The sequence below is a fragment of the Chinchilla lanigera genome, unplaced genomic scaffold, assembly GCF_000276665.1.
Source record: "Chinchilla lanigera isolate Chin_1 unplaced genomic scaffold, ChiLan1.0 scaffold00113, whole genome shotgun sequence".
In the NCBI taxonomy this organism is placed as follows: Eukaryota; Metazoa; Chordata; class Mammalia; order Rodentia; family Chinchillidae; genus Chinchilla; species Chinchilla lanigera.
In genome coordinates this window covers 3,963,298-3,975,349 of record NW_004955514.1, presented here as the reverse complement: position 1 = coordinate 3,975,349, position 12,052 = coordinate 3,963,298, and the positions used below count along the sequence as shown (strand labels likewise).

Below are 12,052 nucleotides of genomic sequence, written 5' to 3'. Positions count from 1 at the left end.
GGCAAGGAAGTGGAGAAACTGGAATGCTTGTGCTCTGTCGGTGGGGATTTAAGGTGTTGCAGCTACTCTGGAAAACAGTGTGGAAGTCCTCCAGACAAACACAAAGATTGGCGTGTGATCCGGCAATTCCACTTCTGGATCTATACAAGAGAAGCGGCAGCAGGATTTGACACAGATACTTGGACATCCACATTCATGGCAGCCTTCTTCATCATGGCCAACATAGGGAAGCCATCCAAGTATCCATGACACAGGGCGAATGCGTGGAATGTGCATGCAGTGGAGTAGAGTATTATCCACCCTTGATACATGCTAACTGACAATGGATGACATTATGCTAAGTGAGGAAAACAAATCACCAAGACAGATATTTTCTGATTCTACTTCTATGGCATCCTAGGTAGAGGAATCAGATTCACAGGGAGAGAATGGTTGCCGGGGGCTGGGAGGAGGAGCCTGGAGGACCATGTCTCATGAGAGCAGAGTCTCCATCTGGGAAGATGCAGAAGTTCTGGACACAGGTGGTTACGCTGGAGGTACAACAATGTGAAAGAGTTAATGCCACCGAATGGTGCACTTAGAAATAGTTAAAATGACAAGTTTATGTTCTGTGCCTTTGATCACAATGAAGAACTCATTTAACAGGCATGCTGGAATGGCCCTCCGAGATGGTTGATCTGTGGATTCCTCCTCCTCATTCTCTTACTCCTTGCATTCTGTATATTTTTATCTCAAATTCCAAGCAGGAAATTCTAGATGGCCATCTCTTCCTGGTGAACTGACTTTGGTAGTAAACCTCTGTCTCCCAAGACTATTGTCCACTGTCCACTATTAAAGCAACTACAGCTTTCTATTACCTCGGTGTCCCTTCCCATCCTTTGCCATCCACTTCCTGCATCCTCCTCCTGCTCCGGGCGCAGACAGTGGATGTGGGGGTTTGTGCTTCCACCGGCTCAGTCTCTCTACCTGAAGCATCAAGGTTGCCGATCCCCAGGGACTGCAACTGTGGCTACCGTGGGAGTACCCAGACCCACCTGGTTTTGTTTTTTAACTGTCCTCTTTTTTATTATCTTCACCTTTTTCTCCACTCCTCCCCTCTTTAGGACTGCTGGAGCAGTCTTTCTTCTACTGTATGAAAGTTATGCAGATTCTTTCCTTGTCTTCAGTGGTTAACCTAGATGTGTTACCATGTTTATTTTACAATGCCTGAATGAATCAAAATCTCAGTTGTCATCATACGCAACCAGGGCTTTTCTCATGCCACTTCTTTCCTAAGATATGTGGTTTTGCTCATGATTTAATTTTGCCTTCTCTACTTTATTCTACAAAGTAGACCCCTAATTTTATATGGACAGTGTAGGTTATCATCCAATTTTAAATATTTTCTATTTCCCCCTATTTCCAATCGTACCCTTAATTTGGGGAACTTCATAGACATTTTTTGGAATTTTGTTTTTGTTTTCATGTTTTAGGTGGGGTCTCACTCTGTTGCCCAAACTGATTTAGGACTTGTGATCTTCCTGCCTCAGCCTCATAAGTAGCTGGAATTATAGGCGTACTCTATCATGCTTAACTTTTGTGCATATCTTGTTGTTACAAAATTCTAACTGAATGTTGTCATCAAAGAACCTACTTTGCATGCTCTTGGTCCTTTTAAATGGGTTGAGACAAGTTCTGTGGTCCAGCATGTATTCTATCTTAGTGAATTTTCCATACACCCTTGAAAAAATGAGATTCCTGTTGCTGTTGGATGGGAGGTTCAATAATTTCAACTGGGTCAGTTAGCAGTAGAGGTGGGCAGGTCTTGTGTACCTAGTTTGTGTACTGCTTCTAGAGGTTACTGGGAGCGTCGTTGGAAAGCGTGCTAGTGTCATGGTGGAGTTCTCTGTCTCTCCTTTCAGTCTTGTTTCGTTCATGTGTTTTGAAGCTTTATTATCACAGACATCCGTGACTAATATTCTCACACTCTCTTGACAAACTGATCCTCTCATCGTCATGAAGCTGGTACTGTTCCTTGTTGTGGAGTTTGGCTTGTCTGATGTTTATAAAGTTCACAGAATCGCTTAACCTCGGTTTTTGCGAGGTCTACTTTTCCCACCTGTTTACTTTCAGCCCACCCCACTTCCTGTTTAGGGTGGGTTTCGTGCCAGCGCATGCTCGGACGTTCGTATCTGTCCAAGAAGTAGATCAGCCTTGTGTCTTCAGGGCCATGCTACTTATCTCAGAGAGAATTATTGAGGCAGTCAGGGTGAAGGCTGCCATTTCAATTTTTGTTTTTTATTTTTTCACCTGCTCTTTGCTCCTTCATCCTCTTTCCCTTCCTTCTTTTGGATTAAATATTTTAAGTACACATATCATGATTCTCTTAACTTATTAGCTAGTCTTTATTTTTTTAACCAATTGGTCTAGGACTTATAATACATATCTTTAATTTACCACAGTCAAAGTCAAATAAAACTCAGCACTTCCTGTGTACCGGAAGAACTTTATCATCTCACACTTCGTTCTCCTCCATCCTTTCTTTATGCCATTGTCAGTTATTTTACTTTTAAATTTCTTTTAAATTCAAAAAAACACCATAACGACCTTTGCTGAGAACTGTCCATTAAATTTTCCTTTTTGTAATACTTGTATCAAGGTATAGCTGGTGTAGGATAAACTGCAACCCATAAAACACGGACATATTTTCTCACATGTATGCACCTGCACAACTGTCCTGGAGCCATGGCAGTGAGCAGGTCTGTGACCCCCAGGAAGTTTCCCTCAGCCCCTCGCTTCTGCTTTCTCCTCCCAAGCACCCACCCCCCATCCCTAGCATCTTTTTTGGTCTTGTTTCACCAGGCACTGTTATTCTAGGACTTGCCAGGATATGTCAGTCAGTCACTTTTCATTTTTTTATTTTTTGTGGTACTAGGGATCAACCCAGGGATGCTGGGCTACATTCCCATCCCCCTTTAGCCTCCCTTTAATTTTTTTTTTATTGAGACAAGTTGCCCAGGCAGGACTCAAACTTGGATCCTCCTGCCTCAGCCTTACTCAGTGCTGGGATTACAGATGTGCACCAGCACACCTGGCTCATCCTTTGATTTCAGCCGAATGCTGTTGAGACCCAACAAGATTTTCCCACTCTGAGTGACTAAAACCCAAAAGTCCTCCAGACTCTCAGGAGTCCAACACTTCTTCGATTTTTTCTCCCTGGTGGCTTTCTTTGCGTGCGCTGGGAAACCTCACCACACTCTGCTTTGCTGTCTTCCTGCACAGCGGAGAAAGTGGCCCCAGCCCGACTGGCTGCCCTGCTCTCAGGCACGCCTGCTCCGCTCTGTCTGCTGTCCAGTGTCTGAAAATATCTTTGTAAATATAGTTCGGCCGGTTCTTCTCATGGACAGAAGCAAAAATCTCAACTCTGTTCTTTTTCTTTCCTCTCAGCACCTTGAGCTCATTTTTTCTCTGCCTTTGGTTTTCCTGTCCCCAGGCCCCTGACCACTCGCCCACGTTCACCGTCTCCAAGGTGTGTCTGAATACGTGGCCCACCGTTCCTGCTTTCCCAGCAAGAAGTGAGAGCTCGGTCCAGTGTAACTGTGTGACTCCAGCGGTGGGAAGATCGGTCCCAACGTCAGGCACGCCGAACTGGGGGTGAGGTGTTTCTTCGAATTGATGGAATACTGTATAGTCACTTTCATTTTTTTGTAAAACACGGTATTTTCTTCTATTTTGTTGCAATTTCTAAGATTCCCCTTTGATGTCTTTTAATTTAATCTGCTATGTTTATATGTAGTTTTTTATTTATGCTGCTTCATATAAATTGTTCTACCTAGGTCTGAAACTTGCTATTGATATAGGGGAAAGAAACTCCCAGTCTGAAAGATATCTGGGATGAGTTCGTGTTCTCTAAAATTGAAGAATGAATTTTAGGAACAACAGAGGTTAAGAGCAGAACATATTTTTTGAGGGAAAGAAAGCTTCTGCCTGAGAGAGCGACAGAAGGGGGGCTGAAGGGGATGCCCTTTGAACCTGTCTTTTCCAGGGATTTTTATAGAGCAAAACCAGGAGATGAAGCAGGTCCAAGCTGGAAAACATGGGATTGCACTAGGTGGGCAGGAGATGGGACAAAACTAGAGTCAACCAGTAAGAATTGTTCAGGTAAAATTGATTAAATCGGGATCAAATAGGGAAACAAGTCACGTAGCAAGCGGGCATGAATACAGAACAGGGGCTTTTCCTATAAGGGGTTGGGTTAGTGACTCTTCAAAGTGATCGCTACCTGTTTAGAATATCAATCCCTGATGTTCATCCCTAGGGAGGTATGTGAGTGCATTTTTTTTTTTTTTTTTTTGGTCTTTTAGAGGCAGGGTCTCACTATGCAGTTCAGGCTGGCCTTGAGCTCACTTTGTAGCTCAGGCTAGCCTCAAACTCGCGAAGATCCTCCTGCCTCAGCCTTCTGAGTGCTGGGATTACAGGCATGTGCCACCACACCTGGGGGCACATTTGTTTAATATTTTGTCTTGAGGTCTGGCCTGCAGCAAGTACGTCTCCATTTGCAAAGTATCTTGTCTTCCATATTGGCTCCTTCGAGGGCCTGGCCCTGTCTGACTGCCTATAATATTTCTAACTCAGCTGCCTATAACACTATCTTTGAGCAACCATGAAAACTACTTAGCTGGCGTCGCTCCAAACCCTCCTGTTTTCTCTACTTTGGTCTGCGGGACCACCGAGAGACAGATGTCATCCTGTCATCGCTATCACCGATGTCCCAAACCTCTTTCTCTTATCTGAGTTGCATCCTGCATCATGTCTTTCATCTGTCCTGTACTTAGCTGAATGAATTGATTCTCTCTTCTGACCAAGATGGTCAGCTAGATAGCCTATCAGTGGAGGGTTTTATTTCAATTATGATTTTTCTTTTTTTTTTTTTTTTTTGGTACCAGGAATCGAACTTGGGACCTTGTGCTTGCCAGGCAGGCGGTTGTGCCGCTGAGCTATATCCCCAGCCCAATTATGAAATTCTTCCTACAATATATTTGATTCTTTTCCAAATTTTCCTGGTCATTTTGACTTTATTCTCATACTATTTAATTTTTTGTTTTTTGGAGACAGAGTCTCACTATGTAGCCCAGGATGGCCTCAAACTCATGGTGACCCTGGCATCTTGGTACACTTTTTTGCTTCATTTTTAATTTTAATCTTTTTTTTCCAGTACCAGGAATTGAACTCATGACCTCATGCTTGCCAGGCAGGTGCTGTGCCACTGAGCTAAATCCCCAGCCCCCCGTTTTTAATTTTAAAACACATTTTGTAGCTGCATGTAGTGGCACAGCCCTATGATTCCAGCAATTGGGAGGCTGAGGCAGGAGGATTGCCATGAGTTTGAGGTCAGCCTGGACTACATAGTAAGACCTTGTCTCACAATAGTCACGTCCCCCATGTGTTTATATCTGATCAGCTTTACCCTGTGGGGTACATGTCTACTAGCAGAAGTACTTAAGGATCTAAATCTATTGTTTGTTTTTCTGCTGACTCTAGCTTATATTGAGAGAGAGAGAGTGGGACATGGACAGAGTAGGATGTTTTTCTTCAGAGAGTATTGGCCTTTGCTTCTTCTGGGCCTCCCGGGGGGCACTCCTAACCCATAACTACTTAAACTTCGTATCCCAGGTGAGTTTTCTTGAGCTTGGGAGAGGAAAGTATAAATTTGGACCTCAGACACATTGGGACAGCTTCCTGGCTACAAATGCATAGGAGCAAAGATGTCTGTCATACTTTTATGGGGTTTTTTAACCCAGAGGCAGCAAAGACAGAGTTTTGCCATTGGCCCGCCTGCTCGAATTCCTGCTATGAGTGGTTGACCCGCCCAGGGTTTCTGAGTGCAGGGCCGCTGTGCTTGGGCTGGTGGTCCCCCGATCCGTGAAGAGGTGTGGTCCTTGAGTAATTCCTTGGATTTCCTTGTGAGTTTAGCGGATTTTAAATTCCTTGTAAGTAATGAGCACCTCGATGTTTTCATCTCAGAGGGTGTTTCCATTGGGTGGTTCCAGCTTGTCGTACTGTTGGAATCTCAAGGCACCTTGCAAGATGTTTGTTATTTATTACATTCAGGCCTTTCCCTAGAATCTGCTTTTGTATTTGAAATACGATATCCTTAGTCAGATGGCCAGCCCGTTACCATCCCCTTTTTTCATCAGCTGGTTGATAATATTTGCCATCAACGAACCCAATACATACTCTGGATTTGACTCTGGTGCCACCCTCGGCCCCACTCGTCCATCCGTCCATCTCCCGTCAATACCCCAGGCTGCACCCCAGCGGCTCTCCTGCATCAGTGTGAAAAAATGAGCGTCTCACGGACCCGGTTTTGTGACCTTCTGTGTTATTCTCAAGGATTTGCTTTCAAGTAATGTTTTTTCCTCATTTTTATGAAGCAGTGGGTCTCAGCGTGTATTTGCTACACCCAGCAAGACAGAGTGGGGGTGCTCCGTGGGGAGGTAGGAGGAGCCCTAAAGGGTGAGCCACCATCCCTGTCCCTGTCCCTGGCCCTGGCCCTGGCCTTGTCTCTCTCCGCTGGAAGCCCAGCCAAGGGTGACTGCTAAGGCAGCTGTTTAAGTCCTTGTTTAAATCCCTGTAGGCCAAGAAATACACAGCAGCATGGACCAGCTACACGCACTTCCACGAGATCGACCTCAGGAACAGTCTCATTTAATGGTGGATCATCCCTGGGAGGCAGGCTCTGTAAATACCGCCTTCATCCTACAGAGAAGGGAACTGGAGAACAGAGCGCTTTAGTGACATTCACGGGGTTTGTGAGTCAGTTACAAAAAGAAAACAGGGACTAGACTCAGGGGTTTGGGTACGAGGTGGCTGAAGGTGTGATTACATAATTGTGCTCATTATCCTTGATACACGCGCTAGACCTCGGTATGAATAGCTAAGCTCTTAGTGGAGTGCTTCTCCTGTACTTTATAAACATTAACCCATTAAGTCCTGGAAACGTCGCGTCTAACACACGCTCGTATTATCCCCACCTGACAGACAAGGTTGAGGCCCAGAGACGCAAAGTAACCTGCCCAAGGCCACCCAGCAGAGGTGGGAGGATGGACTCAGCCCTTCTGGCTCCAGGGACTGCGCCATCCTCCATGCAAGCTAAAAAATTACCAGCTGCAGAGACGGCGCGACCCCCAGGACCTGCAGAGATAGAAAGTTAATGTGCATGCATGGATGCGCGGCAGTGGGAAGAGGGGCGACGTTCATCACCGTTTGTAAATGTTTTATTAATTATCATTCACATTTCATTTTTAATTTCCTTTAACGTAAGGGAGGCATGCCAAAGGGTTAACAGGTGGCTCGGTCTTAGGATCCTAGCACAGGGCCTGCTCTGAGTCTTCAAATGTCGTCACAGTGATCATGTAGTATGTATTCCTGTGTGATCTAAAATACAGAGTCGGGTAAATAGTTTAGAAGAGGGGCCTTCCTCAACCAGCTCGCTCTGGCCCCTTATGTAACTGCGCTGCAGGGGGCGGAGTCTGGCTCCCGGCGCCGCTGAACGGGGCGGGGCTTCCTGGCTCGGTCCCGCCCACCCCTCGCCACGCCCCCCTCCCAGCCCCGGCTATTCGCAAATCCCGGAGCCCGGAACACGGTTCACACCCCGCTGGGAGCCTGCTACCCGCGCAGGAGCCGCGGGAGCCCGAGCCCCGGGACCGCAGCCGGCTTCGGCTCCCCAGCCCGGCGGGTCCCGCCCACGGTCCCGGGCGAAGCGGTGGCTGGCGGGTGGGCGCCATGCAGCGGGACGGCGGCCAGGCTGCGGGTCAGTGGCTGGACTTGGATCCCCGCCCCTTGTCGCGCTCCCGGGGGGAATGAGCTGGTCCCAGGCCGGGGTCGCTCGGCAGGGGTGCGCACTCCCGGGGAGGGAGGGAGGCCCAGGCTCCAGCACAGGAGTTGGGCCTGCGCCCCTCTGTGTCAACGCGCAGGTGGCCGGGCGCAGGTGCCTGGCCAGCCCCTGGAGACGCGACACAGTGACCTCCTCCGAGGCCGCTCGAGGGCCCCCGGACCGGAGAGCAGGGGCTCTGCACCCCTGTGCTCACCTGTCCCACGCAGCGCTACTGCCCCAAATCCCAGCGCAGACCCGAGATGTTTAGTAACTTGACCCCAAACCCATCCCATGAGCGAGGCAAACAGGATTTGAACCCCTGGAGGTTGAAGGTGTCAGCCTCATTGCAGGAGGTGCAGATGTTGGAATTGAGGCTGGCGGGGTCAGTGTCTGTCCTGAGCATTCCTTGTGCAGAAACCTTGGTGTCCACCCTGGAAGATAATTAGAGAGAATCTTATAATTTGCTTCTGGCTACTGTGCGGTTGAGTAAGAGGCCTTGGCCCAAGGTTTGACTCACAGGCAGTTTTCTCCTGTTCCGGGATGGAGTGACATCAGTTGTCCTGTGCTTTGGTGCATGCCTTTAATCCTCGCTACTCAGGAGGCTGAGGCAGGAGGATCCAAGGTCAAGGCCAGCCAGGACAACAGTGAGACCCTGTCTCAAAATGTAAAAAGGGCTGGAGATGCAGCTCCCTGCGAGAACACTCCTAAGGCCAGGCCTTGCAATAAGCTGGCGAGTCCTCTTTGTTGCCCCATCTCACAGGTGAGGAAACAGGCATGGGTGGATGACGTAGCTGGTAGCGGCTCCAAATCGAGACTGTGCAAGTCATAGGCGTGGCCACTGCACTGTCCAGTGGTCTGGCGGCCTGGGCCCCTGGGCAGACACCTCCACTCTGGGGTGGTCTTGGGTGAGTCATCCAGCATCCCTGAGCCTCTGTTTACCCACAGTGAAGACAAGAGTATCGGGCAAAGCAGTGACCATAGCTCTGTTCCTGGAGCTTACGCTGGGTATGGACCAAGTTCCCTGCCACCCACCGCCTGTGGCTTCTGCTGTGTCTGCAGCCCCTGCCAGAGGCCTGGTACCTCTTCTGCTTGTGTCCGGCTGCTGAGAAAAGGGCCAGCCAGGGGCCATCTGTGGATGGCTCCTCTGGCAGGGCTGTTCCCTGGGGTGAGGGCCCCGGGCCGTGCTAGTGGAAGGGGTCTTGTTGAGAGCTGCTGGGAAAATGAGAAGATCGGACCAAGGTGTTACTGCTCGAGGGTCTTGTCCGGATTCTTGATGTCCAAAACAAGGGATGAGCAGGACTCCGAGAGAGGTGGCAGGACCAGTGATTTATTTGAAAGAGAAAAGACAGGAGCCGTGCCTCGGCAGGCCAGCTCGGGGTTGACCCCTTAAAACCCAGCTCAGGGTTTTGAGTCTTAGGGTTTGGACTGAGAGGGAGGGTTTGGTCTGAAGTCTGACTCCTGCCAGTCAGCGGCCTGACTCAGCCGCTGTGGGAGGTGATTTTGACCTTTTACGGCTCTTGGCAGATCAGTCACAGCATCCAAAGTCAGATCTGCATAGCTGAGGAGGTAATTAGGGTTGGGGTCCTCAAGGGTCTCAGGAGACCCCTGCGTGGTGCCCGCACACACCGTGTGTGAGCTGAGTTTGCTGGCCACCCTGCCCTTGGTGTGGAGTTGGCAGCCTGCTCCAGGCTAATGTCTGACTCAGAAGGTGGATCCAGCCCCGGAACTCGGCTCCGAGGAGGCCCTCCCTTCTTCCGCAGTGGTTTCCTTGGTTACCTGATGCCTCAGGGCTCACCCGGAAGTGGCTCTGAGGCAGGCCCACCTTCCCTTCTTTCCCAGCCCTTTCCCTAGTTACCCCCTCAGCCCCTGCCTTGCCATGGGCACTGGGAGAGACAGCAGCCTCTCTAGATGCTTATGTCCCTTTCCATAGTGATAAGGGTCAAGATGGAGACCAACTAGGATGAGGTATGGACGGGGTGTGGTCACTGTCGGTTCTGATCACCCCCCTTATAGAGTGGGTCATGTGGGTTGGAGGAGCGTGAGGCTGAAGCCCGGCTCCCTAGAGCCTTGGATGCCAGTCTGGGGCACCTGGGCTTCCGGCCTGAGGGTCAGGCAGGAGAGAAGGAGATGGTGGGGCACTCACCTGAGGGCCCAGTGGCCGGAGCCCTGGGAGGAAGGCGAGGTGACACAGTCCGGCCCTGGAGCAGAGACTGAGCCAGCAAGGCTCTTCTGGGTTACAAACACCGGTGCCCTTTGCCCCAGCAAACTGGTCCTACTTCCCTGCAACTTGGTACCCCCATCTACACATGTGTGTACGTGTACGGGTGTGTGTGGGTGTGTGTGTGTGTGACAAATCAGATAAGTCGTGGGCAGCTGGTGGGCCTGAGCCGCGCTGCAGTGCCCTTGCCACCTCCCTTCTCCCGTACGTGAGTGAGATCATAATCCCCGCCCGATTCCTTCCTGGGCTTGGGGTAACCTGACCGCGGTGAACTCTTGACATTTCAAGAGACAGAAAGCCGCAGACTCGCCCATTGAAAACGCCCCTGGAATAACAGCTAACATTTACTGGGTCGGCACTGCCCGGAGGAGTGTTTATATTGAATCCCTCCTGCCCCCCTGGAATGTAAACTCGGGACCTGGGGTGTTTGCTGTGTGCACTGATGCAGCCAGGCCCAGCGCATGGCAGGCAGTCTGCAGGTACGTGTGGTGTGAACAGACCTTGCCGTAGTCCTAGAAGGAAGGCGGTCTGGGATGTGCCCTTTTTATCAAAGAGGAAACCAAGGTCGCCTCATGTGATGTGTGGAGCTGACGATGTGCAGCTGATTTGTGGGGTTGAGGTTTGAACTGGGGTTTTCAGGGTCCAGAGCCCCCACTTTACCCATGATGCACTGCCTGGTGAAGGGCTGTGTCAGGTCTGACAGCATGGGCTTGTGGCTTTGCACCACACACTCATTTGTACCCAGAGAAGAGGCCATCGACCCAGGTTTCAGGATTCGCTTACTGTCCCGTGTGAGCATCTGAAATGCAAATGCTACCACCCTGCACCTGTGCTGACAGACGCCGGGTCGGTGGGGACCCACACCACCTACCTCACGAGGTTCCCTGCTGTGTCACTGCCCACAGAGCCCCTCTTCCCGCCTCCCAGCTGCACGGGCAATGTGTCCCGCGGGAGCTCCGTGATCTGGACCCACAGCCGTGGCCTGGCATCTCTGCCCATGCAGCACAACACACTGGCCAGCCCAAGGGACACGAAGGAGCAGGACACAGAGGAGCCAAAGGCAAGTGCGGCGCCCAGGGGCCCGGGCTGGGCTGAGCAAGACTAGCTCTCGAGGTTCACAGCTCCTGTGTATTGTCTCTTCCCACCCTCTCACCCTGGGAGGTCGGTGTTGTCACCCCCGCTTTCCACCAGGGATTCAACAGGGACCCAGAGAAATAAAGGGCCCCACCCAGGTCCATGCAGTAGCGGCTGAGAGTCTGGCACTGGGGCCTGAGCACAGCAAACGGGTGGCAGTGAGGGTGCAGGGCGAGGGAGCTGCTCTCACCAGCCTGGGCCCCGGCCCCTGGCCGCATCCCTGGGACTGGGAAGACAGCTCTGAGGACACCATGAGGGGACTGGGAAGTGACTGGAAGTGACCAGCTGCAGCTGAGAGGGGACAAGGGCCAGCGGGGTCAGTCCTGGTGAGGGCCTCGTCCTGGTTTGCAGACAGCTAGCTGCCTTCTCACTGTGTCTTCACTTGGAGTGGAGGGAAAGAGAGAGAGAGGAGAAGCAGAGACAGAGAGAGCTTAGAAGGCCACAGTCCTACAGACAGGGCTAGGGCCCTCCCCTCATTTAACCTTAATTATCTCCCAAAGACTCGATCCCAACATACCGCACAGTTACTGGGGTTAGGGCTCCCATGCGTGAATTCTAGAAGACACAGTTCAGCCCAAAGCCATGTCAGCTTAATACAGAAATAAATGAGCTTGAGTCCTAACTCAAGTCAGGGCCGTGATACCTAAAGGGAGAAGCCAGCCTTTAGAGTTCTCCCGGTGCCTGGGACGGTGAGGGATGAGTGTCAGCTTATAAGATACATCCTCACCGTTCCAGCACAGGCCTGGAATCCCAGCATTCTGCAAGGCTGAGGTAGGAGGACTGCAAGTTTGAGCCCAGCCTGGGGAATTCAGCAGCGTAGCAAAACTCTGTCTCAAAAAAAATTT

General features: G+C 50.6%; 1 protein-coding gene across 3 annotated transcripts in view; it reads left to right on the top strand.

The window, feature by feature from the left end:
- The first annotated feature begins 7,707 nt into the window (after positions 1 to 7,707).
- LOC102021380 (SWI/SNF-related matrix-associated actin-dependent regulator of chromatin subfamily E member 1-related-like) overlaps positions 7,708 to 12,052 on the top strand; it is a 20,693-nt gene continuing 16,348 nt past the window's right edge. The window contains exons 1-2 of one of the 3 annotated variants that reach the window (XM_013506853.1): positions 7,708 to 7,792; positions 10,979 to 11,133. In XM_013506853.1, coding sequence (XP_013362307.1) covers positions 7,765 to 7,792; positions 10,979 to 11,133 — 183 coding nt within the window. In that variant the 5' untranslated portion in view covers positions 7,708 to 7,764. Of the gene's footprint in view, positions 7,793 to 9,636; positions 9,821 to 10,427; positions 10,553 to 10,978; positions 11,134 to 12,052 lie in introns of those variants that run through there. The other 2 variants (XM_005408817.2, XM_013506852.1) reach the window with 2 other exon arrangements.